Source organism: Lycium ferocissimum, chromosome 7 (assembly GCF_029784015.1).
Source record: "Lycium ferocissimum isolate CSIRO_LF1 chromosome 7, AGI_CSIRO_Lferr_CH_V1, whole genome shotgun sequence".
In the NCBI taxonomy this organism is placed as follows: domain Eukaryota; kingdom Viridiplantae; phylum Streptophyta; class Magnoliopsida; order Solanales; family Solanaceae; genus Lycium; species Lycium ferocissimum.
The window spans coordinates 2,967,586-2,995,139 of record NC_081348.1 but is presented as its reverse complement, the minus strand read 5'-3'; the positions used below and the strand labels follow the sequence as shown (position 1 = coordinate 2,995,139).

The 27,554-nt window shown below is 36.4% G+C and overlaps 2 protein-coding genes across 4 annotated transcripts; one reads left to right on the top strand and one right to left on the bottom strand.

Moving 5' to 3' along the window:
• The first annotated feature begins 3,872 nt into the window (after nt 1-3,872).
• LOC132063112 (FT-interacting protein 1) lies at nt 3,873-7,606 on the top strand. The gene has a single exon (XM_059455543.1). It carries the CDS (start codon nt 4,215-4,217, stop codon nt 7,500-7,502), a length of 3,288 nt encoding a protein of 1,095 aa, XP_059311526.1. The 5' UTR covers nt 3,873-4,214; the 3' UTR covers nt 7,503-7,606.
• Nucleotides 7,607-7,736: 130 nt separating this feature from the next.
• LOC132063111 (DNA-directed RNA polymerase I subunit 2) lies at nt 7,737-27,345 on the bottom strand. 3 transcript variants are annotated; one of them, XM_059455540.1, is made up of 27 exons: nt 27,076-27,345; nt 26,070-26,152; nt 25,868-25,987; nt 25,460-25,539; nt 25,232-25,295; nt 25,018-25,088; nt 23,994-24,071; nt 23,869-23,914; nt 22,689-22,869; nt 22,552-22,604; nt 22,363-22,436; nt 22,145-22,262; nt 20,408-20,495; nt 19,181-19,296; nt 17,909-18,036; nt 17,731-17,810; nt 17,205-17,446; nt 16,967-17,131; nt 16,661-16,825; nt 16,494-16,568; nt 15,475-15,578; nt 15,326-15,401; nt 14,641-14,769; nt 14,422-14,562; nt 9,687-9,899; nt 9,175-9,417; nt 7,737-8,635 (listed from the first exon to the last, which is right to left on the bottom strand). In XM_059455540.1, the coding sequence occupies exons 1-27, from the start codon at nt 27,281-27,283 to the stop codon at nt 8,204-8,206; spliced, it is 3,573 nt and encodes a 1,190-aa protein (XP_059311523.1). In that variant the 5' UTR covers nt 27,284-27,345; the 3' UTR covers nt 7,737-8,203. The 3 variants fall into 3 exon arrangements, with proteins under 3 accessions (XP_059311523.1, XP_059311524.1, XP_059311525.1); XM_059455541.1 differs by lacking the exons at nt 25,232-25,295; nt 25,460-25,539; XM_059455542.1 differs by lacking the exons at nt 25,460-25,539; nt 26,070-26,152; nt 27,076-27,345 and having other exon boundaries at nt 25,868-25,982.
• Nucleotides 27,346-27,554: the final 209 nt, after the last annotated feature.

Here is a 27,554-nt window from a genome sequence, read left to right as displayed (position 1 = left end):
TTAACGGGATCGTTACGGTTAAGTGCTTTGGCATGATATTTCTTTGCGTAGAAAATTACTTTTTGTAACATTTTTTGTTGGGGTATTTTGGTTCAAAATGATTTTTTTTGGGGCATTTTGGATCCGGACTCCCTATTTTCCTAGTGTGGTTTACTTTTTCTATCTATTTTCTACTTTGTTTTTATTTTATAATTGATCTCTTTTCTCAAATCTATCTGGAGTTATTCTAAGTCAATTTCACTTCAAAAGATCAAGATTTTCTACAACGTGAAGTCTTAAGCTATTTTTGCTCAAATATGCAAGTGCAATTTGTTAGTTCATCTTAAATTTAATTTATGTTACATTGAAATTATTATTTTAAGTTATAACTCTTTATTTATTTATCTGTGTTGTCTTTTATTTGTAAATTAACAAATTTGATCTTTATCAATAAGAATGAGATTTTAGATTTTGTCAAATTTCTTAGTCTAAAAAATTTCTATTTGGTACATAGATTCTTTTGTTAAAAGTTTAACAAATTGTAAACTTCGTTGAAATAACATTGTAAAATTAAATAGATATGTTGTAAATATTTTAGTTAAAGTAATTGTTCTTAGTTAAACGTTTTAAAAGTTCTTTCCCAATTTTTTGGAAAAAAAAAAAAAAGAAGGGTTTAACAAATTGTAAACCGTTGAAATAACATTGTAAAATTAAATAGATAATTGTTTAGTTAAAGTAATTGGTCTTTGACGTTTTAAAAGTTCTTTCCCAATTTTTGGAAAAAAAAAAAAGGAATGAACCCCTCCCCCCCCCCCCCCCCACACACACACACACAAAATCAACCCAAAAATAAGCTGTTTTGGACAAATTTTACTGACCAATACTATCCTTATTATTGGTAATGTTATTTTATATTGAACTTGCTTCTCTAAGATCCTGGATCCGCCACTGTACACGCTTACACATTATATACTGAATCTCTACACTTTAATAATTCAACTTACTCACCCTTAACCATTTCCTAAAGTTAGTTAAGACTTCTAAGTAACTTCCTAATTATGGTTAGGGCCGATGGGGTGAAAAGACTAAACTGCCCTTTCTACGACTAGTATAATAAATTCGGGTTGAATGTGACCGATGACAAGCTCAACTCTAGTATTGCCTGACTTGCTTAAAAACAAATTTATCTTGTCTGCACACTAATAAGCAGAGGCGTATTTATGTATTAATTTTGGGTCACGTGAACACATGGTCACTCGACTAAACTCGATATATTATGTGTTTAATTCTGAAAATATATCTAATATTACCTAACGGAACACATGGTCAAACTAGGCCGAGTGAAGCACTGGTTCAGAGCTTTGTTTATTTCCTCAAGATCTCGGGATCGCACCTGAGCTCCCGCACGTTCTATGCTTTTATTTTCTAAAGTAGCCTTTTAACTTTCTTTTTTATATTATTCGAAATCCTGTTGCTTCTATAATTCTAATTACCCAAACATAAAAAACGTGTTTCTTTTTTATATTGCATCTAATGAATTTTTCCCCCTTTATTTCTAATTACCCAAGTCCCAAAAGGTAAAAGAAATCAAAAAAACCCCATAGGCGCTTAGCTGCAAAGAACCAAAGACAAAATAAATTAAAAAATCCGATAGCTACTTAAAATCCTTGATTCGTCTCTGCTAATAAGTTACATTTAGTTTAAATATTATTGTTTATATTGTAATGAAATGTTTTAATCATATAAAAGTATTTAATAAAGCTGTTGAATTTACATAACTTATATAAAATTAAGATGGGGTTTCCTATTGAAGCAAAGTTGAGCTAGCTGCTCCCTGCAATGAAGTGATAGTGAGGTTTCCGTCTTGCGTATGCAAATGGTAGTACTTATTATTTTAGTATTTTAAATAGTACTGAATTCTAATATTAAATATTAGTTTAACTATTGTATTTGTAAATATTGAACTCAGTAATTTAAAATATTGGTGAAATATTAAACTAGCTCTAGGTTCAACAAAGTAAATTTTGCTATAAATTTTGGTCCACAAAATTAATACAAACGCAACTAATAATGATGTCCCTAACCATACTTAGTTCATGAACTCAGATAGCAAAAGATTGATCGTAAATAGTTTATCCTCACATAATTATTTCAGTTTAACTAGAGAGAACAATTAGATGTGCAAGTAATTACCAAGACATCACTAAGCAGAAATTATGGTTGAAAAACCTATATGAACTCTTAAAGGAAATGCAACTTTTTCTAGTCTAAAGAATGGGTAGTAATTATGGAATTAAGTAATCAAGAAAAGAATAAAGCAGTAAAAGGCATCTTTGGGCTGTGCTTACAATACATAGCCCTCAATCTCAGTGTCTGCTTTATCCTTTTTGCTTCAGTTGAATATGTGACATCTTTGGATCCTCACATGCTTCTACTCATATATTAAGAAGAATGGAATGCCTTAAAAGATCACCAGATCCAAGTAAGGCATTTTCTTTTTAGCTCTATATTCTCTTTCAAACTTAAGGAGCTCTCCCTCCTTTTTTCCTTTTTAAATTCTCTCTTTTAGTTTTCTATTTTTTTTTCTCTTCGTTTTGCCAATTGTTGCACGATTTGACCTATATACACTATCAGTCCGAAGAATTTTTTGTACTAGCAATGTATATTAACATGTTGTAGCAGGTCATCTATTCAAATTACTGATTTCAGTATTTATTATGGACGGTTATCTGTTAACTTTTAGATGATCTAATAGTATATGTTTTTTGTACTACATAAAAGTTAAACTCATTATTACAAGGTTTAGAATTAGTGTACCTAAGTTTAGCTCTTGCCTTTAGAAAGGCAAGGCTTGAGCTAAAAGCACTTAAACTTAGAGCCCGTTTGGCTTAGCTTATAAGTTCTTTGAAAGCTGTTTTCAGCTTTTTTGAGTGTTTGACTGACCAGCTTATAAGCCATTTTGTTCTTAAAATAAGCCCCAAAAAATAAGTTGGGTAGCCTAACTTATTTTTTTTTTTTTGGCTTATAAGCTGTTTTCAACTTATAACTACTTTTTTTAAGCTAAGGTATACGGGCCCTTACTCGTTGGGGTAGTCATAATTCCCGAGATTGCAAACCTTTTTTTTTTTTTCCTGTATATCTTTTCTGACTAGTGCTATAATAATTATTCTCAAAATTTTAAAAGCAAAAATACAAAATAAGAAAAGAATAAACATTGGATCTACATCTAGAATGTTCTCATTTTCTAGCTTAAAGTAACAAATAAAAGCTAAAAAAGAAAGAAGTGTGGAACAAATTAACCAACATAGTATACGTTAATTTAAAAGTGTGTGTTTGACAGTAAAAGAGTCTCAACAGTCGCCCTTAGCCAAGATCTCCTGGGTTACTTTTGAACAATAGGGAACAATATAACAGGTAACTTGGACTGTTGTTACAAAATATTTGAAGGATTTAATTTGAGTACATAGACACTATAAATAGTTTACACTATCTATGTATCATATTAGACAATTACAAGTTGTTGTAACCGCGGAGGCGGAGCCACGATTTCAACGTTATAAGTTCTGGAACTCAGAACAACTTCAAGTGCTAATAAATGGGTTCTAAATTTAATATTTGTACATATATGTTTAATGAATTTCTTACACAAATACACTGTTTGAGCAAAACTTATTTAGTTCGGCTGAACCCATATCTCAGCTTGTACTCCGCCCCCAGATTGTAGGTCACCTTAACATGATGGTGTAAACACACTGTGCATATAAGTTAAAAACTTTTATTTGAACCTGAACTTACATGGAAGTGGACTGCTTTTGGTTTCTTCACTGAAAGACTGTAGTCTTCATGTTCAAGCAGACATTAACAAATTCATTCTTCTTCTATATTTTTCTCCTTTTATTTCCTTCTCTTCTTTTCTTTGCATGTCACCTTGAACTGCTAGTTTATTTTCTACTTTGCGAAAAATATATTCCTTTCCCTCTATTCTGTTTCATAGAATCTTTCTTCCAGAACTATTGAACAGCTTCTTCATCAAATCATTCTTTTCTTGTAGAATGCACCTTGATACTATACTACACACAAAAAATACAAAGTTGATTATTTCCTTCCTTTAGCTTACTATCTTTGTTAAATATTAGAATCTGGTTGCTTGAGAATTGAGGCTTAGATATCTTGAAAAGAGTTATTTCTTAGTAGCTTCAGCCAGGAGCAAAAACAAGAACAAAAAGGGAGGAAGAATGAGGCTCATAGTAGAAGTAATAGATGCTCATGATCTTATGCCCAAAGATGGTGAAGGATCAGCAAGTCCATTTGTAGAAGTTGATTTTGATAACCAACTTAGCAAAACTAGAACAGTCCCAAAGAATCTCAACCCCACTTGGAACCATAAACTTATCTTCCATCTTGATGATATAAAAAACCATCGATACAAATACATTGAAGTTTCCGTGTATCATGAGAGAAGGCCTATTCCGGGAAGAAACTTTCTTGGAAGGGTGAGAATTCCTTGCTCAAATATAGTCAAGAAAGGGGAAGAAGTTTATCAAAGATTCCAACTTGAAAGGAAATGGTTTTCCTCATTTGTTAAAGGAGAGATCGGCCTCAAAATATACATTTCACCACAATCTGATCCAAATTTATATCCTCAAAAATCTTCTATCCAGCCAACCCCAAAATCTTCTAGTCCTCCAAATATTCCTTCCATAGAAAATCCAGAAAATTTAGATAATCCACCAAGTTCACTTCCTGCCCCTGAAGTTTCTACTCTTGATACTCCTAAAGCTAGTAATAGTTCAGAAGTACAAAAAACTGAAAACACTGCAATTTCTGCGGCTGATCAGTCTTCTAGCTTTGCTGTAGTAGAAAAACCTGGTCATCTTTCTCCAAGTGAGCAGGCCACAGAATCAGTTCAGCACATTGAAGAAAGACCTCAATTCATTTTCAAGCATCAAGCTATGCAGCAGCCAGTCATATCAATAAGGAAGAGACCAGGTTTCCAACCACCAATGCAGCATCAAGCAGACCACCCCCAAGCTATTCATAGCCACCCACATGTACAACCGAAAATGCAGCATCAAGTAGAGCACCACCGACCTATCCATAGCCACCCGGGTGTCCAACCACCAATGCAGCATCAAGTAGACCACCCCCGAACGATGCATAACCACCCTAACGATGAGTATGAGCTGAAGGACACGAATCCTCAGCTTGGTCAGCAGTGGCCACGTGGCGGAGGATATGGAGGAAGAGGATGGATGAATAGTGATAGACATGCAAGCACATACGACCTTGTGGAGCAGATGTTTTATCTTTATGTTCGAGTTGTTAAGTCCAAAGATCTTCAACCAAGTGTCCTCACCGGTAGCTGTGATCCATATGTGGAAGTGAAGCTAGGGAATTACAAAGGAAGGACAAAACATTTTGATAAGAAAATGAATCCTGAGTGGAACCAGGTATTTGCTTTCTCTAAAGATCGAATTCAGTCTTCAGTTCTTGAAGTGTACGTGAAGGATAAAGATATGATGGGAAGAGATGATAATCTTGGAAGGGTGGTTTTTGACTTGAATGAGGTCCCAACAAGAGTTCCTCCTGATAGTCCCTTGGCTCCTCAATGGTACAGACTGGAGGATCGACGAGGAGAAGGGAAAGTAAGAGGGGAAATCATGCTTGCTGTTTGGATGGGAACACAAGCAGATGAAGCATTTTCAGATGCTTGGCATGCAGATGCTGCCTTTGTTCATGGAGAGGGAGTTATGAGTGTCAGGTCCAAAGTTTACGTCTCTCCAAAACTTTGGTACCTGAGAGTAAATGTTATTGAAGCTCAAGATATCATCCCGAATGACCAGAGCCGCCTACCTGAAGTTTTTGTGAAAGCTCAGGTGGGAAATCAGGTGCTCAAGACCAATATATGTCCTGCTCGAACAGCAAATCCAATGTGGAACGAAGATTTGGTTTTTGTAGCTGCTGAGCCTTTTGAGGAGGATCTAGTCCTCAGCATTGAGGACCATATTCACCCTATGAAAGATGAGATTCTTGGAAGGATAAGTTTCCCACTGAACACATTTGAGAAGAGGCTTGACCACCGGCCTGTCCATTCTCGGTGGTTCAACCTTGAGAAGTTTGGTTTTGGTTCCTTGGAAGTTGACAGGAGGAAAGAGCTCAAGTTTTCAAGCAGAGTTCACCTGAGAGTATGTCTTGAAGGTGGATATCATGTGCTGGATGAATCAGCCATGTACATAAGTGATCAAAGGCCAACAGCAAGACAACTGTGGAAGCCACCAGTGGGAATATTGGAAGTTGGCATATTAGGTGCAGAAGGGCTTCTTCCAATGAAGATGAAGGATAGCAGAGGAAGCACAGATGCCTATTGTGTGGCAAAATATGGTCAGAAATGGGTAAGGACAAGAACCATTCTTGACACTTTCAGCCCCAAATGGAATGAGCAATACACATGGGAAGTTTATGATCCTTGCACAGTTATCACATTGGGAGTCTTTGATAACTGCCACTTAGGAGTTGAGAAGCCAGGGATTGGAGCAGCACGAGACTCGCGAATTGGGAAGGTGCGTATAAGATTATCAACGTTGGAATCTCATAGAATTTACACTCATTCTTATCCCCTTCTTGTTCTGCACCCATCAGGGGTTAAGAAAATGGGGGAACTTCAATTGGCAGTGAGATTCACAAGCCTCTCTTTAGCCAACATGATACATACTTATGGCCTCCCTTTGCTTCCCAAAATGCACTACCTTCATCCCTTCACTGTCAACCAAGTAGACAACTTGAGATACCAAGCTATGAGCATTGTTGCTATTAGGCTTGCTAGAGCGGAACCACCACTCAGGAAAGAAATTGTAGAGTACATGTTAGATGTTGATTCCCACATGTGGAGTATGAGAAGAAGCAAGGCTAATTTCTTTAGGATCATGTCACTTCTTTCGAGCATAATCTCTGTTAATCGATGGTTTGGTGATGTTTGTCACTGGAAAAATCCAGTCACCTCAGTCTTGGTTCACATCCTCTTCTTGATACTGATCTGGTATCCGGAGTTGATTCTGCCAACTCTGTTTCTCTACATGTTCCTCATTGGACTATGGAACTATCGGTTCCGGCCAAGGCACCCTCCTCACATGGACACTAAGCTTTCATGGGCAGAACATGTACACCCTGATGAGCTTGATGAAGAATTCGACACATTCCCAACGTCTAGGCCCCAAGACATTGCTCGAATGAGGTACGATAGGCTCAGAAGTGTGGCCGGGAGGATTCAGACCGTGGTCGGGGACGTAGCAACACAAGGGGAGAGGCTGCAAGGAGTGCTAAGCTGGAGAGATCCAAGAGCAACCAGTTTGTTTATCATGTTCAGTCTTTTCACAGCAGTTATGCTTTATGTGACTCCCTTCAGAGTAGTGGCTTTAGTTGCTGGACTATATATGCTAAGGCATCCCAGGTTCAGAAGCAAGATGCCTTCTGTTCCCAGCAACTTCTTTAAGAGATTACCAGCTAGAACAGATAGCATGCTGTGATGCTAGAGGCTCAAAATTCCAGCGCTTCTTTTCTTTTACCAGTCTGTATTTCAAAAAAATACTTCGATGTTTAATCATTTTTATAACTTGCAGTTTTATGTAAACTTCCAACACAATATATGAATTTACCCTTGATTTAGCTTTTGTTCACAACCGATAAGCGGATAGCTTTCGAAAAGAACATATGGAAAAAAAGCTACTGTGTGACCAAAAAATAAAAAAAATTTAATCTCATGAAAGGAACAATTTGAAGTTTACTGAGACAAACAAAAATATTGGCTGCAAGAGAGCCTCAACAATGATACCATAGAGTCCCTACAATGTACAAAAAGGCTATAACAAAGAAAGTATAAAGCACATAGTTCTATATTTTGTTCTACACTCCAAGCCGTCTTCGTAACGCCAGGAAGGTCATTGCACCACTTGAGCCAGACAACAAACTTGTACAGCTAGGGATTCTTACTGATGAGAGATCTCCGTAGTTTGCCCCTCCTGCACTATTGAGATCTTATTTGCAGCACATTTTCTTTCTCAGTAACCTACTAGGAAACTGGTCTTTTGATGTCAAAACCAAATCAACATTGCCAGAATCAAGTAATCTCATGCTGCAAACCTTTTTTGGACATATTGCACATTGGGACAGTACAGTTACAGATGTAATGGACATCAAGCTTCTGCTTGCTTCTAGACATTAGAATATTTCAACTGCCAGAATCGTGTACTCCAGCCTCATTACTTAGTTTGAGGGTCATCTTGATGTTCATGGCTGCCAATTCAGCCGCTAGATATTTAAACACATACGGCATTGCAACAGTCTCCATTCCTTTACTTGAACAGCAAGCAAGACAAGTCACCTTTTTGGGTTCTCTACCGGGCGGCAGACCAAAAATCTCTTGCACTGCTCGTTTTGGCGGTGCCTGGATCAATGATGATGTTAGGACACTTCCACATTGAGAGCACACATCTGCAATGTGATGATCTGAGCTTGTATGGAGTCTATCATGCAGCAAGTATGCTGCTCCATGAGCAAGGAGTGAATCTCGTTCCATTTCTCCAAAGCGGACACCTCCACCACGCTTTCTCCCCTTGATGGGCTGCCGAGTCACCTGGTCTACTATTCCAGTAGAACGGACCTGTACAGCAAAACAAGCCAATTTCAGTATCCAATTTAACCTGACAAGGAATGAGGACATGTTAAGTAAAGAATATTTGGAAGTCCAATCTATCAAAACATAACCTATGGGGTAATTGTTTTTGTCCTTCCCTTTTTTTCCTTTTTCTTTTTTTTCCGGGGTTTTTTTTTTTTTTTTTTTTTTTGGGGTGTGTGTTTTTTTGGTGTGGGGGGGCTGTGAAATGGTGGGACTAAAGAAGATAGACCAGTAAAGAGACCCATTAGCATGTCAACCCCGGAGGAAGCATTTAGTGATCTTGGTCTCATTTGGAAGTCAATGTTGAGCACAAACATCGGATTCTTATCATGTTTTAGCTTCCAATTTTCAAACTTAACAGTTCACATCAGACTCGAGCACAGGAGGTGGTTATTTAAACAGTTATTCATCAATCAGAGTCCATGTTTGCTACCCTTGATGAGAACATAAATCAGCGTAAAAGGGTCAAAAGGGGCAGGATGAATAATCAGGATTATTTGTTCTAACATCAAGGTGATACTAACCTGAAATTTATCGGAAACCATGTGTCGCAGACGCTGATAATAAACAGGCCCAATAAATATTTCACAAGTCAGTTCTGTCCCATATACTCCACTATATAGTACCTCAACGCCATGGTAATTGAAGCCACAAGCCGCTAACATGGAACCAAGTTCATCCACCAGCGAACTGGATTCTGATTCTCCTTCCTTCATTGTGTTAGAAAACGGTGTTGCATCAACAAACTTCCCACGTAAAGCACCTCCCTGTTGGAGATTGCATATATATATATATAAAAAGTCTTCAGCATATATAATAATCCATGTCAAGCTAGATGAAAAATTCTCCATAAAAAAGAGACGTCTTCAGCATATAAAACCATCACCCAATAGACTAAATATAAACTACCACAGAAACTACTTGGAGATATCATTATCTGGAGAGCTACAACATAACCACTTGCTTTTCATGTAGCCAGATACTTTTGCTTGAAATAAATAACACCATAAGCGGCGGAAGTCAAAAACAGACATACCTTAGCAGCAATCGACTCCAACAGCATAGCAATCGTCATCCTTGAAGGGAAAGCGTGAGGATTAATAATAAGATCTGGCCTCATTCCTGTAACTCCTGAGAAGGGCATATCGATATCAGGCCATAATTGAGAGCAAACACCCTTCTGCCCATGTCTGCTGCTAAATTTATCACCAATTACAGGATTCCTGGACTTCCTAAATCGTATGTTCGCCTGCCCAGAAAGAATGAAAAATGTTTTTTGGTCATAAATTGAACAATTTGAAGCTTTTTGAAGTCATGACACCAGAGTAAGTTTTTTTTTTTTTTTTTTTTTTTTGGGCTTAGAGTGAGGATGTGTCCAACTGTCCATCTACAAAGTTTTTGTTATTACAACCCAAAAAAAAAAAAAAAAAAAAAAAAAAACTCAGAAGTAACAATAGTTGCAAAATTTGACAGGCACAATAAACATTCAACTGCTGCATCACCGGAACCATCCCATACTTTAGAAGACAAATAGTGAATAGTACCCAAAAATGCCCTGAAGAACATGAAAATTGTGAAACTTCCAAGGCAGACATGAATCCCCAAGAAAACATTGACTTACCTTAATACAATGAAATAAAGAGACATTGAAACGGCAATAATACGAAGAACTTATAGCAAACAACAGAGACTTCATAGACTTGTGATATATGCTAGACCAATGCTAAATAAAAACTAACATTGAGTTCATGAGTATGGACTGTTGGTGGCTAGAGGCTATGCTTTGGTTTTTCTTTTTTACCCTGTCAGGGAAGGGTGGACCACTACGTTCAGTACAATTACATCAGAGATCAAGGGTGTGTCCGGTATGGCGGAAAATGCTTTTCAAAGGAAAATAAGTGGGGTTCTTACCTATTTTCTTGTGTTCGGTACATAAGGAAAAAATATCATCCTAAAAGCATTTGTATATAATCTAGACAAATACTATGGGAGGTGAGGATGAGATGTGTTGGAGGGTCGGGAGGACACAATCAATGTGGAATGCCACTTGTGGAATTTATTTTCCCTACTTCCACTAGGGAAGTCATTTTCCTCATATTTAAGAAACTTGTTTTCCAAGAACTTTGACCAACCGAACATGGGAAAAATATGTTTTCCTCCATACCGAACACACCCCAAGAAACAATTGAAGTTATCCATGGCTCAAGAAGTTTCATTCACAGACATGTGTCAATCACTAAAGGGTTTGTCCTGTAGGTTTCCGTTTTGCCTTTTAAAGGACTTGGTATAAAATGCAACTCCTGGTCAAAATCAAGTGATTCTCTTCCTAGTTCTCATAACTAATAAGCTGCTGATATCCAGTATAATATTCTATAGAAAGATTGAGAAGGCATAAATTCGAGGAGTTGGGTAGGGGAGGGGGAGGTCAGCATTAAGTTATGTACCATGGTTAGATCAGTAATCTCAGAAGCAAGGAAAGAATCGAAGTCAATGGGCCACTTCAAAGTCAAAAGTTAGGTTCTCAAATCAATCTAGGGGAATTTAAACCCTGACGTTATCACAGAAAGCAACCAGGAAAAACAGTTTAAACACTGATGTCACTCTCCTTACCAGTTGTCTTCTAAGTTGTTAGCTAATAACCAACAAGATGCTGTTCAGCCATCCAGTTGTTTCCAACTAACAACTCCAAAATCCGTTCTCCAGCATAGGTATTAACAACTTGCCAAGGTGAATCAACACTACTATCTTAAAGCAAAGGGGCTAAGGAAAGTAAAAGTGCCATTCCTATGCTCCCTCACGTTTCTCTTCCCATCCCCTAACCAGGTGTAACTCTATATTATACATTTGAAGATACTGAATTTTACACCAAAGATTAATCCCATTTAGTTCATGAAAACTTCTTTCATCTCTTTCACCTAACGAAAGCAAGGGACTCGAGGAAAAGAGGCATCGATAATCCTGGATGAGAACTAGCATAGACGAACCCAATAGGATGTAGGAAGGGTCTTCAAGAAGATGGATGACAATGCATCTGGGAAGAATCTGAATCAGACAAGAGGAAGCAACTTGATACAGAATCTGAGTGCCCTACAATATGGGACTATAGCAACTGCTGGCTGATGATAATATGCCTCTGAGGTGGCAGAGGACACTATAGCTCTTGGAGTTCTAGATATAACTACTGGACTCAGATAGGACAACCATTTAAGTGTCGGGAGTTTTTTTCTTTAAAGCCGAGAAATCCCCAAGGACCAATGGAGCAGGATCCGAAACTCGGCAGATAACAGGTACATGCCCTTTCTGCCCTTCTCTACTTAAAAAAAACCAAGATTTTGTTTGTGGCAGGGTTCGAACCAGTGATGTGCATCTAACTCACACATCACATGTTGCGCTCTTACTTTGATACCGAAACCCCAAGTACAAAGTGTTGGAAAATCTTATGTAGCAGTGGTTGCAAATAAGAACAAGGAATAACGAAGTTGTTTGAACTAATTGAAGGAGAAAATTGTATTGACCAGAAGAAGCAATTCAGATCGACATCTAAAGAGGTCGAAGGCCAGTGTAAGCTATGATAGCAAACAAATAAGGAAGAAATACAGATGTTATTCACTTTTTAAGCAAATCAGCAGCATTATACGATTACGAACAGACTATTTCATTATCAGGTTTTCTGTAAATTTTATTAATATGGGTGGTATCCACCTTTGGAAGCTTCATTGACTAAATTATTCACTTACACTCTCCCCTCCTTTGTTCAAAAGATTTTAGGTTAATGTTCCACCTGCCGGAAGCTTTATCCTAACACCACAAAACTTTATTTTGCGTCTCAACAGTTTTTAAATCAACCATTACACACTGCAATTTCAGAAAATACAGCATTTAAGCAAGTTTAGAACATGAAGGGGATTACTCATAAACGCAAGCTTTCAGAAATTCAACCAGGATGAAAGATGTATTTAAGCCAACAGCATTTGGGTTTGCTTCGGAACTCTAAGATCATGATGAGATCTAAGCAGATCTTATTTTGCAATATAGTTTGAAGTTTATATTGATCTAGTTGAATCCAGTTTGTCTACGGTCCCTGCTTCGTAAAGGTTGGCGTTAATCAAGATTTCTTTCGATTCATTGCCAAACTTATGGATCTAGATCAATTTTTTTAATTAACTTGCATGCCAAATATTTCATAGACATCACAGGTGCTAAATCAATGTAACAACAACAACAACATACCCAGTGTAATCCCACAAGTGGGGTCTGGGGAGGGTAGTTAATGCAGGATTGCAAGAAAATTAAAACAACAAAATATCAAGATATAACACAAATGGAGCAACAAATAGTAATACACAGATAAGGCTAATAATCTATGTGATACCTAAATACTACTACTAAGAAAAGGAGAAGAGGAGCTGGAAAGGCTAGCCCCCCACCTCTCACACCCACAACGCGACAAAACTCAACTACCTACTAACCTTCTATCACAAGCCTCGATCTCCAAATCTTCCTATCTAAGGTCATGTCCTCAGTCAGCTGAAGTAGTGTCATCTCCTATCTAATCACCTCCCCCCAGATAACGTATAGCGAAAAATAATGTGCATCTAAAAGTAGTACTCCCTCAGTCCCAATTTATGTGGCACCATTTGACTTGGCACAAAGTTTAAGAAACAAAGGACGACTTTTGAAATTTGTGGTCTAAAACAAATCTTAGACGTTTGTGTGTCTATAAATCATTTCATTAAGGGTGGGAATTTTAAAGTTAAGTTGTTTCTAATTATAGAAAGGTGACATTCTTTTCAGGACATATTAAAAGGAAAGTGTCAACATAAATTGGGACGGAGGGAGTAATAAATATCGTGTATGTATGACGGGGTACATGGAGTGTGTTTTACTCCAACTCTAGACCATGGCTCTTCAAAATGACAAGCACAACTTTGAGATGTAAAGGGGGAATAGGCACTTTCCAGCTTCTACTGTACCGGTAACAAGGCACACAAGAAAGTGAACCTTTCTGGTCTAGAAAGCAGCTTAGGGAGATAATTTGATTGCTGAATTTAATACTAAGGAAATGTATACATATTAATCGCTGTTTCTTACATAAAGACACAGGAGAGGATGCAATTCAACACTTCAGCCACTGTAAAGTAACTTATAAGCTCTGGCAGTCGATGCTGAATCTATTTGGTATAAGAGATAGACCATGCCTAGAACTCTGAAACAGTTTCTAAGAAGCTGCAGAACGGGCAGAAGCCACAAAACCTGGGATATCACTCTACAAACTATTATGTGAACAACATGGAATGAAAGGAACTCTGTAACTTTAAAAGGAAAAGAAAATTCAATCATTAAGTTCTATAGGACCCTTTTTGTGAAGCTACAATTCTATAGGACTTTGCTGTCTGAGGTTTTTTTGTAGTACACATGTGTTGCTACTGACACAGATGATCGAATGGAGTTCTGTAATAGGGAACTTTTCCCTATACAGTTCGCAATACCTCTAGCATAATAGGAGCACCTTCTGAAATTACCCTTACTTACCAAAAACAGTTAGCTTTGAGCTGCTACGACTATGATAATAAAACATCAGATAGTAAAAGTTCTTGGCCAATGTATATACATATCGAAATTCAAGAGAAATAGAAAGCAAAAGATAAAAGAACTATACCAGTTTATATATCCATACAAAGAGGATAACAATAGCAAAGTGGATTGGAAACCCAGAAAAGAAACAACAGAGATGTATCTCTCAAAGTCAAATACATCTAGGAATTACTCACCTTCTGGAGATGCGTTTTATTTTTCACATCGACAGCAACATAATCAACAACGACAGGCTCCGAACCCTTCAACTTCATACTAGTTGTCTGACTGGTTATTTCATTGTAAATGGTACAATAGGGCTCATTTGGATTAATCCTCTGCAATCAAATGATCATGTTGGTTCAGGTGCAACTTGACTCACCAAAAAATAGAAAAAAGAAAAGACATCCTATTACCTGACCCACGTATGGAAGACCATCAGAATCAATCAGCTGATGAGATGACTTATCCAAATTGCTTCTTCTAAACAATCTCTGAGCACGATCAGATTTGGCGCTTTGCTCAGTCAAGTCAATTGTTTCTGTCTGCAAATCAGAAGATCACACATTGGTCAATAAAAGATGTCCACATAAAAGATCAGAAAACTTGCCTCCACAGGGAGTAGTAGGATAAGCAGTTTAGCAAGGGAGGGATCAAATACATAAAAACTTAAAAACCCAAAATAAGAAAAAGAACAGAGATAAATCTGTTTTCCATTCTCCAACCCTCTGACTAAAGACCACAAACAAAAGGACCATCAAGTATCAAACTTCGTGGTGTTGTTTGTGGTCACAGAAAGAAGGTTTTGAATTGATGAGAAGAAGATTTGAGAGATCGATGCTTTAATCTTGTAAAATAGCCCAATAGTTTTTCCTCTCATTTTACCTAAAGACCCAAATACCTTATCATCCTTCCAAAAATTTGTCATAGATAAAACTTTGGTGCTCAAAAACTTAAGACTCCACCAATGTAGCGCCAAGAGGAAAATCACAGTTCAGTAGATGAAATTGTATGGAAAAACATAGGTTGCACAAGAAAGTCGTTTTTGGATGAATCCAAAGCCCAAACAGGTTATTAAAAGGTTAAAAGGTAAAATGATACCTGGTATATATGCCCATGACACAAACCACGATCCACAGATGATTTATTTAAGACCATAGCATCCTCCATGTCATATCTGCATAACATGAAGATATGTATTTTATGTTTCCGCTGATAGAAAAAGACGAGGCACAGTACAGAACTCTTACCCTGAATAAGCCAAAACTGCCACAATTGCATTTGTTCCTAATGGATAGTCATCAACGCAGTACTTCTCATAAGCTTTTGTGCGCACAATTGGAGTTTGAGGAGTCTGTAAAGATCCATTTTCCCCCAAAAGAAATCAGAGGGAAGGTATAAAACAATATCTCAAAAACGAACACACTATCAACATAAGTTCTTAAATCTTAACAGTTACAGCTGTTACAAGAAAATGACAGCCAGTTTAAGGCACATAATTACTTAGAAATGACCACAGAGAGACCTCACCCAACAAAAAATTATAACTCAGCTTTTAAAAAATTCAAGTCCATAAAGTCAATGGAGAAAACTACCTGCGAAACTAGACTTTCCCACAGGTAACTCAACAATGCAAAAACAACACTGTAAAGAATGTTTTATTGAATATGTTAAACATACACTGAGTGATAACTCTCATAAAACTATCCGATTCGAAGATGATCCACCTTACCCACCATCCCAAAGAATCTTTCAGCTGAATGCTTGCTTGCTATGCACTTTTACAAGATAAAAAGAAATAATACCGTAGATGCATAACACATCAAATAATCAATTCACTATAGCAAACACCACTTGGTCATACTCTTTTTTTGAGAAAAAGTAATTTAAGTTTTGGTCACACTCCATTTCACCAGATGCAAGAGCAAGAACATACGTATCAATTTCAAATATGACATAATTCAAAGCATAGCTACTACACCATAATCCATCCATGCTTTCATTATTTCTTCCGTTCCCGTACACTGCTGTATGAAACAGCATATTGCAATTCCTTTCACTAATCCCATACATCGCTTGCCCTCGGGCCTCTACATCCCTTCCACAAGAAAACTACAGAAAAGTGCTGACTCAAGCACCAAATTCTCCATATAATTCAACAGAACACTTCAAAAACTCTTTCAAATAAGTATGACATTGTACTCAACTTGAGGGCTGGCAACAACTCACTCATGAACACATCGAATTGCAAATAATAATCAGGACAAACCTGAAGGTGATATAACTTTTGATCAGCACGACAATTTAACGCTTGTGAGGAGAAACCCATTGTTTGTTTACCCATCTGCACAATAGATGAAACATTGAGATATAATAACGTAAGCCTCAGCAGTCTATATAACATTATCCACAAATCATTTCAAACTAACTCAATACCTGACACTGATACATATTACGTGGACTCTGATTATGATCAGACCAAGGTGTAAGATTGCCAACAACACTCAAAATATTAGTTGGATGAATTTCTCGATGTGTGGCAGGGAATAAATGTTTCCTTCCTCCATCTCCGCCATCCGGGCAGCTTATCTCCATATACACCTGCACATTACATTACAAATACACAACTTTGCAATCATTATATCAGAGGTTCTCATTAGTAATAAAGTTCATGATATTCATGTTTGTTACTATAAAAGGATATAATTTGGCATAAGGAAAGGCAAGATACATAGAACCCACCTGTTCAAAGGGTCCAATGAGTTCAAGATCATTGCCCTCTTCAGCAGGTACAGAGATACTTCTTACAGGACGAACAAACCTAGAAGGAGATGTGAACAGATATAGGCCAGGATATGCTCCATTCATGCTCAAAGGGATGTATCCAACCTCCAAATCAACTGGAATCTACTGTGCAGTAAGTGCATAATAAGTCACTAAGCAAAAGATCTTTGCTAAATTTAGTCAATCAGGAACAAACCGTTGATGTTGATGACAATTTTAATCTCCGCAAGTGGGCAACAGCTTTTTCAACTAAATCCGATGGCATAGAGCCCACGATACGACCATCCAGTAGGACAGACAGCACTTCAGGCGGACCGGCTTGCACAAGCTTTGGTGATGATGGTGTCATTCCAATTGCAATCAGCACATTCAATATGGACATCCGTATTTTGAAAAAGTCTTTAACATTGCCCTTCAAATCATAGTATGATGTTATGCCTGGTGACAGAATGATTGTATTAAGTGGAGAAATATAAACTCTGCTAAAAAGTGGTGACTGGATTTCACCTCTCGAAGAATCAATAAGATGGGGAGAAAATTTATTGTTAACGCAGAACATAAGGGACATTGTAACATCTCAAGCTGGGCAAGAAAAAAAATGTTCCTTGGACAGTGAGAGCAAGAGCAACTTTCATAGTTAACGGAAAAAAGAGTAAAAACAAGATTACATCCACAAATTTAGGTTGGTGAAACAACTGATATCACAAGACAAAAGAACTTACGGCAAGCTGCAGTCATATGATTAAGCAAACCACATGGCTCCCCATCAGGTGTATGAACAGGACAAAGGAAACCCCAAGATCTGAAAAATAGTGGGAAGTGCCAGGAAATATGAATGGAAACTTAAGTGATTATTCGCGAAAATAAAGCAATTGGCCCACAGACAAAAAGACAACATACTCAGGCAACAATTTCCGCACACTTGTAGTACGAAGACCAGCAAATGAGGCACCTCGATGAACCGCTCGAAAATGTGAAAGGAAACGGAGGAAATTTAACCTTTCTGCCATGACAGTCATACCAGCTCTCTAACCAAAAAACAGCCAAGTGAAGATACGCATGAGAAGATAATTGTAAAGGTGTGCCTTCTATAAAATAATGTTAACCGAAGTATAATATCAGAGAAACCAAAATTGCAATTCGCAGTAAAATCTGTCTGCACATATGTAGTAACTATTATTTGGTGCACTTAGAATACAGTTCTTTCTTTTAGAATGAAAAAAAAAAAAAACATTTCTCAATAATAAACCCTATTGATTTATCATTAAGGGAAAAGACAGTTTCAGTTTTGCCACTAATATTAAAGATAAACCCCTATTCTCATAAATTGTTGAGTAAAGATTTACAAAGACACACAGACAAGTAGAAAACCACTAAACATTGAATATCTTTCAGCGCACGTTGTTCTTGTTCACTATGGTATTCTAACCTACCTCTTATTTTCATAACCGAGAAATCCCCGAGTGTCAGTGGCGCACGGTTCGAAACTCGGTTGATAACGGACCCACCTTCTACCCTTATCCACTTATATATCAGGATTTTGACAATGGACTGGTTCAAACTCATCCCCTAACCTACTGTGCTCTCCCCACTGACCAAAACCCTGAGGAAACTGGTACTCCAATCTACTTGGTGCAGCTTCTTTAATACAGCATTAACTGTATGTTAGCTTTGGGGCAGAACAGAACAGAATTTTCAGATGTGATTCAATTGAATTTTTTTTTCATTTTCCGTTAGTTTAGTTAGCTTTTCCTTCCTTTTTTTTTATTTTTTTTTTTAGATTGGCAATAGTAGTTAGCTTTCCTTCCTTGAGAACCTTTTTCCTATTATTAACTGTTCACTTTCTGTTAGTTATCTTGTATTGTTGACTCTCCCCAGACCCCACTTGTGGGATTAAACTGGGTATGTTGTTGTTGTTGTACTCTTGTATGTTGTCATTTTTTATTTTTGATAGGTCTACCCTCCTATAGGCTATATGACATCTTATGGTAGTTATCAGATGAAATAGAGAATACTAATCTAGCTTTCCTTTCAGAAGACAAAGAAGTTTAAGAAAAAGACTGGTAGGAAGAATAAGCATCTGTTGCAATGTGATTCCTAGTTATTGGTGCTTCACAGTTTTTCAAATAAAGAGTTATTCGTGTTTCACATAAAAGCTACATAGCCAAATACCTGCTGTAAATCAAGTCCTGATTGTGTAACCAATCTCCCAGTCTTTAACATGTTCTCAATAGCCAAGCCCATCTGTTTGGGACCATTTTTTTCAATAGCCTTCTTGACGTCTGCCACTGCAATATGCCATAAAAGCAGATGAAGTCAATCCCAAATTCTACTCGAGTTCTAGAATCCAGTATGCCCGGATTTGATCTTTGGAAATTGAGATAATTTAAAGAAAAATAAAAGGGAAGCTCAAATATTCTGAACTTTAGTACTTCTGTTTGCAATATTAAACTAACAGAAAAGCAAGTAGCTTTTAGTCACTAATTCACTTATGCCCCTCTGCCTCTAACTAGCAAAGGGATAAGAAAGAACAAGATTTTTAACAGACTGTAAAACTAGGAGAATTCAAGAAAAAGATAGAAGAAAGGAAGGTTTTCCTGAGAGGTAAAACAGTAAAATACAAGATGAAGAGGATTATTGAAAATCTTACTACCAGAAATGAATTGGTTTGCAACAGAACATTAATTACTTCTTACTAGTGTGACCACACCCACTCAAAAATAATATTAGGACAATACATATACTTGACGAGTAAGAAATATCTTCTTTATTCCATATATGTTTAACTTGAAAATTGCATGAAAATCTCACGTCAATTGTCATATTTGCATCGGTAATGATTGCAGGGAGAAATATTCTGCGACGAAGAGTACTTTAGCACAAAAGAAGACATTTTTAAGTCAACAGTGAAGATCAAAGCAGTAGACTCAGCTTGATTCCTACTTTACAACCATCCTATTCTAAGTAGGACAAAGATTCCCTGTATACTAAGGCTTAGGCACGCTAGATAGCAAGAAGCTAGTGACTTAAATAAGTCATCAACTAGAACTTCCCGAGATATCATAGTGGGGCCTGTCTTCTGTCTGGTCCTTGGGTCATAATTTGTAATTAGAGTGGGAGCGACATTTTCTATCACGGAACAATTACTCCACTTCAACAAAGCAAAATTCTCAATCTATGACAAATTTTGACATGCTAAATGAAAATTCTAGCCCTTGAAATCAAGTTTCCAATGTTTCGTTATTTGGACTCTCCTAAAGTTATGGCTTTTCCAGAAATAGGGCAAAGCAAAATGTTGCGGATGGTGCCCGCACCGTACAATGGTGTAGCATAGCCATGTACAGCTATCTATGAAAATGATATAAACTAAGATGGATTGAAGAGGTAAATGGAACATACAGCTACTTAGCTCAAACTTCTTTTTTTCACCATCAGTTTCTTCTTGAAGTAACCGTTGTAATCTAAGCAGCCAATCTTGTAGCTTTTCCTGTAAATGTGTTAAGAGAACGTCAAGACAAAATCAAGATTGCAAATTCCGTGAAAAAAAAAAATTAATTGTCAGCTAATACAATCAACGCAGTACTGCAAACACGCAGATAACAATCACGAATGGGAAAAAAAGACCTTCTGATCAATGATGGTGTGGAGCTATAAAGGCTGCTTGATATATAAAATTGGATATCTCAAGCGAGAAAGACATTAGATACGACAATAGAATTAGAATATAAACTTAATATACTATGTGCCACATAAAATGCTTCATGAATTATAACACAAAATCAACCAGACTTAATCTGAAACTTTCCAACCATTAGATGGCATATATCAGGACTCAAATAAATGATAAACTCAAATGACAACATGTTGAAAGATTCAGGTGCCAACTATTTTAGACGATGTTATAGATATATTTTAACATATACAATCAGATTAACATATTAATAATTAAATGAAATTATATTTTGAGCATATAAAAGTTAAAAGAACTTAAACAAGTTAAGACATCTCAAGTCTTTAGTTTATGCAACTAGTTTCATAAATATCAAGGGAATGATCCTCATCCTCATGTTTTTCTAACAAGTAAAAGCGAATGAATAATGGAAATAAAAGCACCAAGAAAGTGGAAGGACAGAAAAAGCAAAAGTAAAAATCAAAGTATGAAGTGTGAAAACATCTAAAAACAATCCAAGTAGAAACTGAAGAAGTTCATGAAATGTGCTAATTTTCTGACCCCCTTCTTTATACCTAAGATACAAGAAGTCTAAGCATCAAAAATTGGAATTATGAACAGGACTAGCGGAGCACTCAAATTTATGTCCTATTCCTCTACTTTGACAACATCAGCACATGAGGAAATGTGGAAAACTATTCAGAATTCTGTATCTTCCTTTCCAATCTTCAAACCAGACCATGATGTAATGCAGTCTTGTAAATAGAGGCATGACCCAACATGTGCCAAACAGAATAGAAAATTCGCAAGAAATCTCTTGCTAGCTCAGAATGTAATAGAAGATCTTTAAAGTGCTTTTTTAATCGAGTAAAGAGTACTAAGGAAGTGATGTCTAACTGTACACTGTGTTATAGCTCCAAGGAGCTAAAGAATTATAAGTATCCATCCATTTCTTTGATAATCCCATATTACACCCAAAATTCAAACAGTCACTACACAAAACCTAAGACAGTCGAGAGTAGCCAATTGTCCTTAAAGTTAAAACCATCACGCATACTTTTTTAAGTGCCTTGTGCAAGGAAAAGAAAATATTCATCCATATCATGTACTGCAACCATGAGCAGTCGCTGACAACTTTAGCACTTGTATGATGCCTAACTCGCTACTTAAAAAACCGCACAGTACTGGACTGAAATGGGCCTGAATAGAGCATAATTGTATACAGATGATTCATATAGCAATAGCCAACTATTTTGTGTTTGAGGTATGGTTGAATGATTGAATAATCACTTAACTCTCCACTTAATTGATCCTGCAAATAAGATTTTTTAAGCACAGTGAAGAATGACAATATTTATATACATTTCTATGAGGCACTTAATATATAAGCATCACATTCAATGTCACCATCACATTCAATGTCACAAGAAATTTATTCCTCAAAAAGGTTTTTTCACAGTTTGGACCTTAAGATATATGGTAATTAAGTGACCCGGCAGCAAAACTTCTTGATTTTGCAGAGAGTCTGGATTGTCTAGGACAGACGTCTGATCTATCAGAGAAAAAAGCTTCTGCAACATAAAGCTAAATAAAGCAGGAGTATCAGTATATTAATAGCCAAAAATACAACTAGGTGGAAGAGTTAGCATAAAATCACAAGATAATTGCCAAAGAAAAAACTAACATAAGTAGATTGAATTTATCATGATTGTTATCCAGGTGGACAAATATGTAGTCTCTCAGCACAGCATCAGCAACCTGATAAGAGAGAGAGAGAGGAGAGGATGTGATGTCAGGGTATCTTATCCAGAAAAAGATGTCTGTTCTGACTTCTGACTATAATCATGTCAAGTACAACCAAGATAACACTTACAGTTTTGTAACTATCATTTTGCATTCCAGTCATAACAGGTTGGAAATGCTCCCCTGAAAAGTGGAAGATTGATCATATGGAATCGACAGTCATGTAATAAGATCACAGTTAACCATGATAGTAAACGGAACAAGTACCAATATGCTGCAGGCACTGTGCACGGGTAAAAAGAGATAAAGCCTGAACTTCATCCAGAATAATTTTTGCTCGTTCACCGACAAGCTGGGTTCCAACTGATCCCTTTACACGGTCACATTCTTCATTGTAGCAACATGTTAAATTGACGTATATCTCGTGATCAGTGGTGTCCACAAGGGCCTGGGGACAGATAAATGCAGTAAGAAATCTAGCAGAATAAACAAGCGTAGCTGGATGAATCTACTATGCAAACCAAACCCAGAGTTCAAAGGAAAAACTTGTGTTAAAACTAAATACATTACAATAGTTTTTAAGTCAGCCTCCTGATGCTGCCTTACCAATAATGTAACCGACTTTATAGATAATCCTCTGCCAGCACTACATCTTCTGATAGAATCATAGAATGATATAGCTGGTTAATTTTGAAAATTTACATCTGTAGCACAATTTAAACAGCATATTATGTCTCATTATTTTTATTTTAATATGGTTAAAATATTATTACAAACAGAACCAGCATAAAAAAAGAAGTGCTGGTAGGTATTTACAGTTCATGAAAAGCAGTGATCAAGTTTAAGGTGTCATTTACATCCCGTCTATTGTCTCTTAGTTATAACTAACCATTCTATTGAACAATTAGACATTGAGATGGTAAAGAAGACTTTTGGCCTAACTCGACCCCGAAAGCTAGCTCATAAAGTGAGGATTGCCCAACACTATATAAGGAGACCAAATTCACATAGAATCAGAGATAGAATTGTAATAAAAAGAATTTCAAAATGCCAAAAAAAAAAAAAAAAAAGAATACTTACCGTTCAACTTGAAATGAATATAAAAGAATATTAACAATCACTACGGAATAATATTATTATTATTGTTAGAACTTTCATAAATCAAAATAGGCTATGTTAATCCTTATGTTCTAGAATACTGAATAGTTAACAACTAAGATTCCTCCAATTGTTGCAGATTAGAACGTCATGATCACCTGGATGTCAGATCGCACTCGGCAAATTGCCATGATTCCTAGTTACTTTTCCATTACTTCAAAGGATAGTTATAATTGATAGTTCAGCGTTTTTATGTAAAACTTGATTGCAAGTTTCACATATTGGATTATATTAAAATATTCTAGTCTCTCAAAGAGAAATCTAACAAGACTAGAGAATACCAGCTTACCTTTAATATGATACCAACAGGAAGCAAGTATTCCCTCCCTTGTATCCTGCAAGCAGATAGCAAGAAGGATGTTTCAGACATCATACAAGAAGACAGTTCAATCACGCGTAGTTTTAGTTACTCACCAGAATCCAAGTCTTGCACTTCCATTGTTTAGATAATACAATTTAAGTGAGACTGCAGACTGATCTTCTCTTACACATCTGAAATCCAATTAGAAGGATTAGTTTTGTGCCAAAATACATGTGAGCCCAACGAATTAAGAACCGAAGCAGTATCATAAAATAGACAGGAAAAACATTTTGACATTTATTTTATCCTAGTTTATTTTGCCAAGTAAATAAGCAAAGATTCTTCCTGAGAGAAGTATTAAGAAAGCATCAAACTTATCCAAATCCCTCTATCCTCCAGTGAGCCAGAAAAAACCAATATGGTCAGTCAGGCAGCCTCAAATCAGCTTTTGTAATTTTGATTGATATATAAAAGATTTACGCTGTACTGATTGGTTATTGGTAAAATATACAACTCCTAAAGGAACTTTTCCTTGGTCTCAAAATAAATGTAAAACAATTTTTTAGTACTTATTTGCCCTTTAGAAGAACTATTTTAGGCAGTCCCGGGTCAAGACAATCACTGTAGATGGAATTATTAAGTAGTTACTATTGGAACCCTATCACAAGAGGAAAGACTAAGAATTCAACCAACCCTCTCAGCATGACAGAATAGGATCCCACCTCTTCATGCTCCCACCCCTTCCTTCATCCTTCCCTGTTATTTTACTTGATGTTTTAAATAGCTGGAAACTTTTCTGTTTTCAGATGTCTTACTGACGTTGTAGATCATGTTGTTGTTGTTGTTGTTGTTTTAATAGCTGGCTTTTATCTTTTTATGTCTATTTGTCAGCACATAGCTTGCTTTCTTTTTTATGCTATTTGTCAGCACAAGAATCTCTAATAAAATATTTCTAGTACACAATGTTCTTGAGAATACCCTTTTTCAGAGACCATATTTATTTTGGGAGACATGTACTCCATGGTCTTTAGAAACTATCACAAGCAAGATAGCATCTCTTCATAAACAAGCACCAATGCAGAACCAAATGCAACTAGCTACATGAACTGGTCATCAGTAAGAGTGTAGAGAAAGAACCTTATGACGACAGCTTTATCAGAATATCCTTCTCGCCTATCACGAAATGAATTCCGTGCCATACTCATTGGCTGGGGATAAAATGATAAATGAAACCAATGAATCACATGAAAAGAAAATTACAGTGGAGTAAACATAGAGAAACCAGTGAAATTGTCATCCAAGTGTTAAAACTTCGCCATAGCCGAAGAATAAATAAGAAAGGAAGACTCACATAGTTTCTCTTTGGCAAAATTATAAGCCGAATGACTCTCTCAAGCCCTTTAAGAACGAAATATCTGTGAATACACCCAAAAATTATCTCTAAGTTACAAAAATATGATAGATTCTTCACAAGTTTTACAATTCCTAATGGAAAAGGCAGGACTCCCAGAACCAACAGAAAAAAGGAGCTGGGTAGAGTGAGGATAAATAGATTGATCATTAGAATTTCAGCTCTCACCCGCCCATTTCTGATGGCTCTTCCTTGTGAGCAATTAACTTTTTGGAGTCATCAGCAGCTCTCAAGTGACATAGCTTTGACTAAAGAGGAAAAATGAACAAATAAAGGTCATGCAAGCACTAACAACAGTACGGTCATTAAAAGGGAAAAATGGAGGCAACACATTTCCTATTGATGATTCTACAATTGAGCGCTTACTTAAACCTCTGCAACATATAGATGCCGGATTAAAACACATGTATACGCTAGGATACATGATCAGAATCACTTTTAAGGGGTCCACCATTGAATTCCTTTTTTTTTCTTTATTTTTTTTTTGTAACTATCCCATCATGTCTTTTTTCTTTTTCTCAACTTGCAACATTTTCAGCAGAAATTAGCTGAAATTTAGGGAAATATAAAAATCACCTTCAACATGATAGGGAACTGCCCAAAATTAAATTTCTCCCTGATCACAGCTCCATCCTCATACTGGAAACAGATATCCACCAAAAACTTTCCTGTATATGAAAGTTTAGCTTGTCTACACTGTTTGACAAACACAAAAGACCATAAATTAGCTGCAGGCCTGGATATCCACTAACAAAACTACGTGAACATAAAATCTAACCTCAAAAGGATACAAAGCATCATGCATGGTCTTGGAAGTGCGTTCCTTTTGAGGTGGGAATATCTCAGGTTTGCCGAACCATAGTATTCTCAGGTTAAGAAAAACTATTAAACAAATGATGGAACTTAAGATTGATGATAAGTAACAAAAAAAGGTAACAAAAGAAGCATACACACAGCACTTACCTCATTCCTGTACTAATTAAAATCACAGCTAAGGCTACCTCAAACATTTGAAACTTTATCCCATGCAGGAAGCACTACCAAATTGTTTTCAATACGTTCTGACAAGCAAATGACCGCAGAGAATGAACCTTTCTTCAGAATTTATCATGTCATACTCACTACCAAGAGTCCATCTCTTTCACAGTCCCTCTGTTTTCCTACTATAAATTGATACTTAGTATGCTGCTATCTTCTCCAATTCTGAAATATATCTCAAATAAAATATTTTTTTGGTTTTCAAATACTGATGATAGAAAATTATATCCTAACTTCAACATGATTCAATACACAATGCTTAGGTCTTTAATTACACGATGGAAACGAAAATAAGATAGTTAAAAATCCAATCTTTAACGCAACACACGTATCTTCTAGCTGCTCGGTATCCTGTTTGACAAATGAAACAAGTCCCATCTCATTTGGGGTCCCTCCAATTTTCCTGTACTACAATTTAAATGTAGAACCACAGGTATGCCTCTGTATATATGCAATCATGCTATCCCTACTCCAATATGCTTCCAAATCTTTAAAGGAAAATTTTCGATTTCAATAATCATGTTTCTCTTTCTACGTGACCACAAACAGAGAAAAATCAACTCATAGCAGCAGCAATATGTATCCTAAATTCAAAAGGCCTAAGGCTTTCAATTTACATACCTAAAAATGAAATCTTTAATATTAAATTTTCAGCTTTCTTGAGAAAATAAAAAAGGAATTGGTAACTAAAGAAAGGAATAAACGCAGGCAAGAATAAAAAACTGTAAAGAAAAAAAAAAGGATATTTCTAAGCTTGAGCTTAGAATAGGAATCAACAACTTGAACAGGTTTGATATTCAAAAGCATGGTTTCAAGTCCATTATCAAGCATGTGATCAAAGGACTCAATATGGTGGCTGAAAAGCTCTTTTAGAGCTGAGTAGTCTTTCTCTTGCAACAAATGAGGCCTTGACATGCCTTTCTTTCCTTCAATTTTTGCCTTTTCTTCTTCCATCTTCTTTTCCTCTCTCTCTCTCTCTTTCAGTTTATGAAACACAGCTAGGGTTTAGGGTTTAACAAACTACAATGAGAAGAACAGAGTACTCGTTAGTTAATGGCTGCTACGGCGTTTGTAAAGGAAACCTTATTTTTTAGGCACTCACCTTTAATATGGAAATAATTTTTTATTCTCAACATATAGTTATTTTTTTTGGGTCCAGCTAAATAATGGTTGTGCAATGAAATTCTAAAATCATGTTATATAGCTTTTAGTACATCTTTTTTTT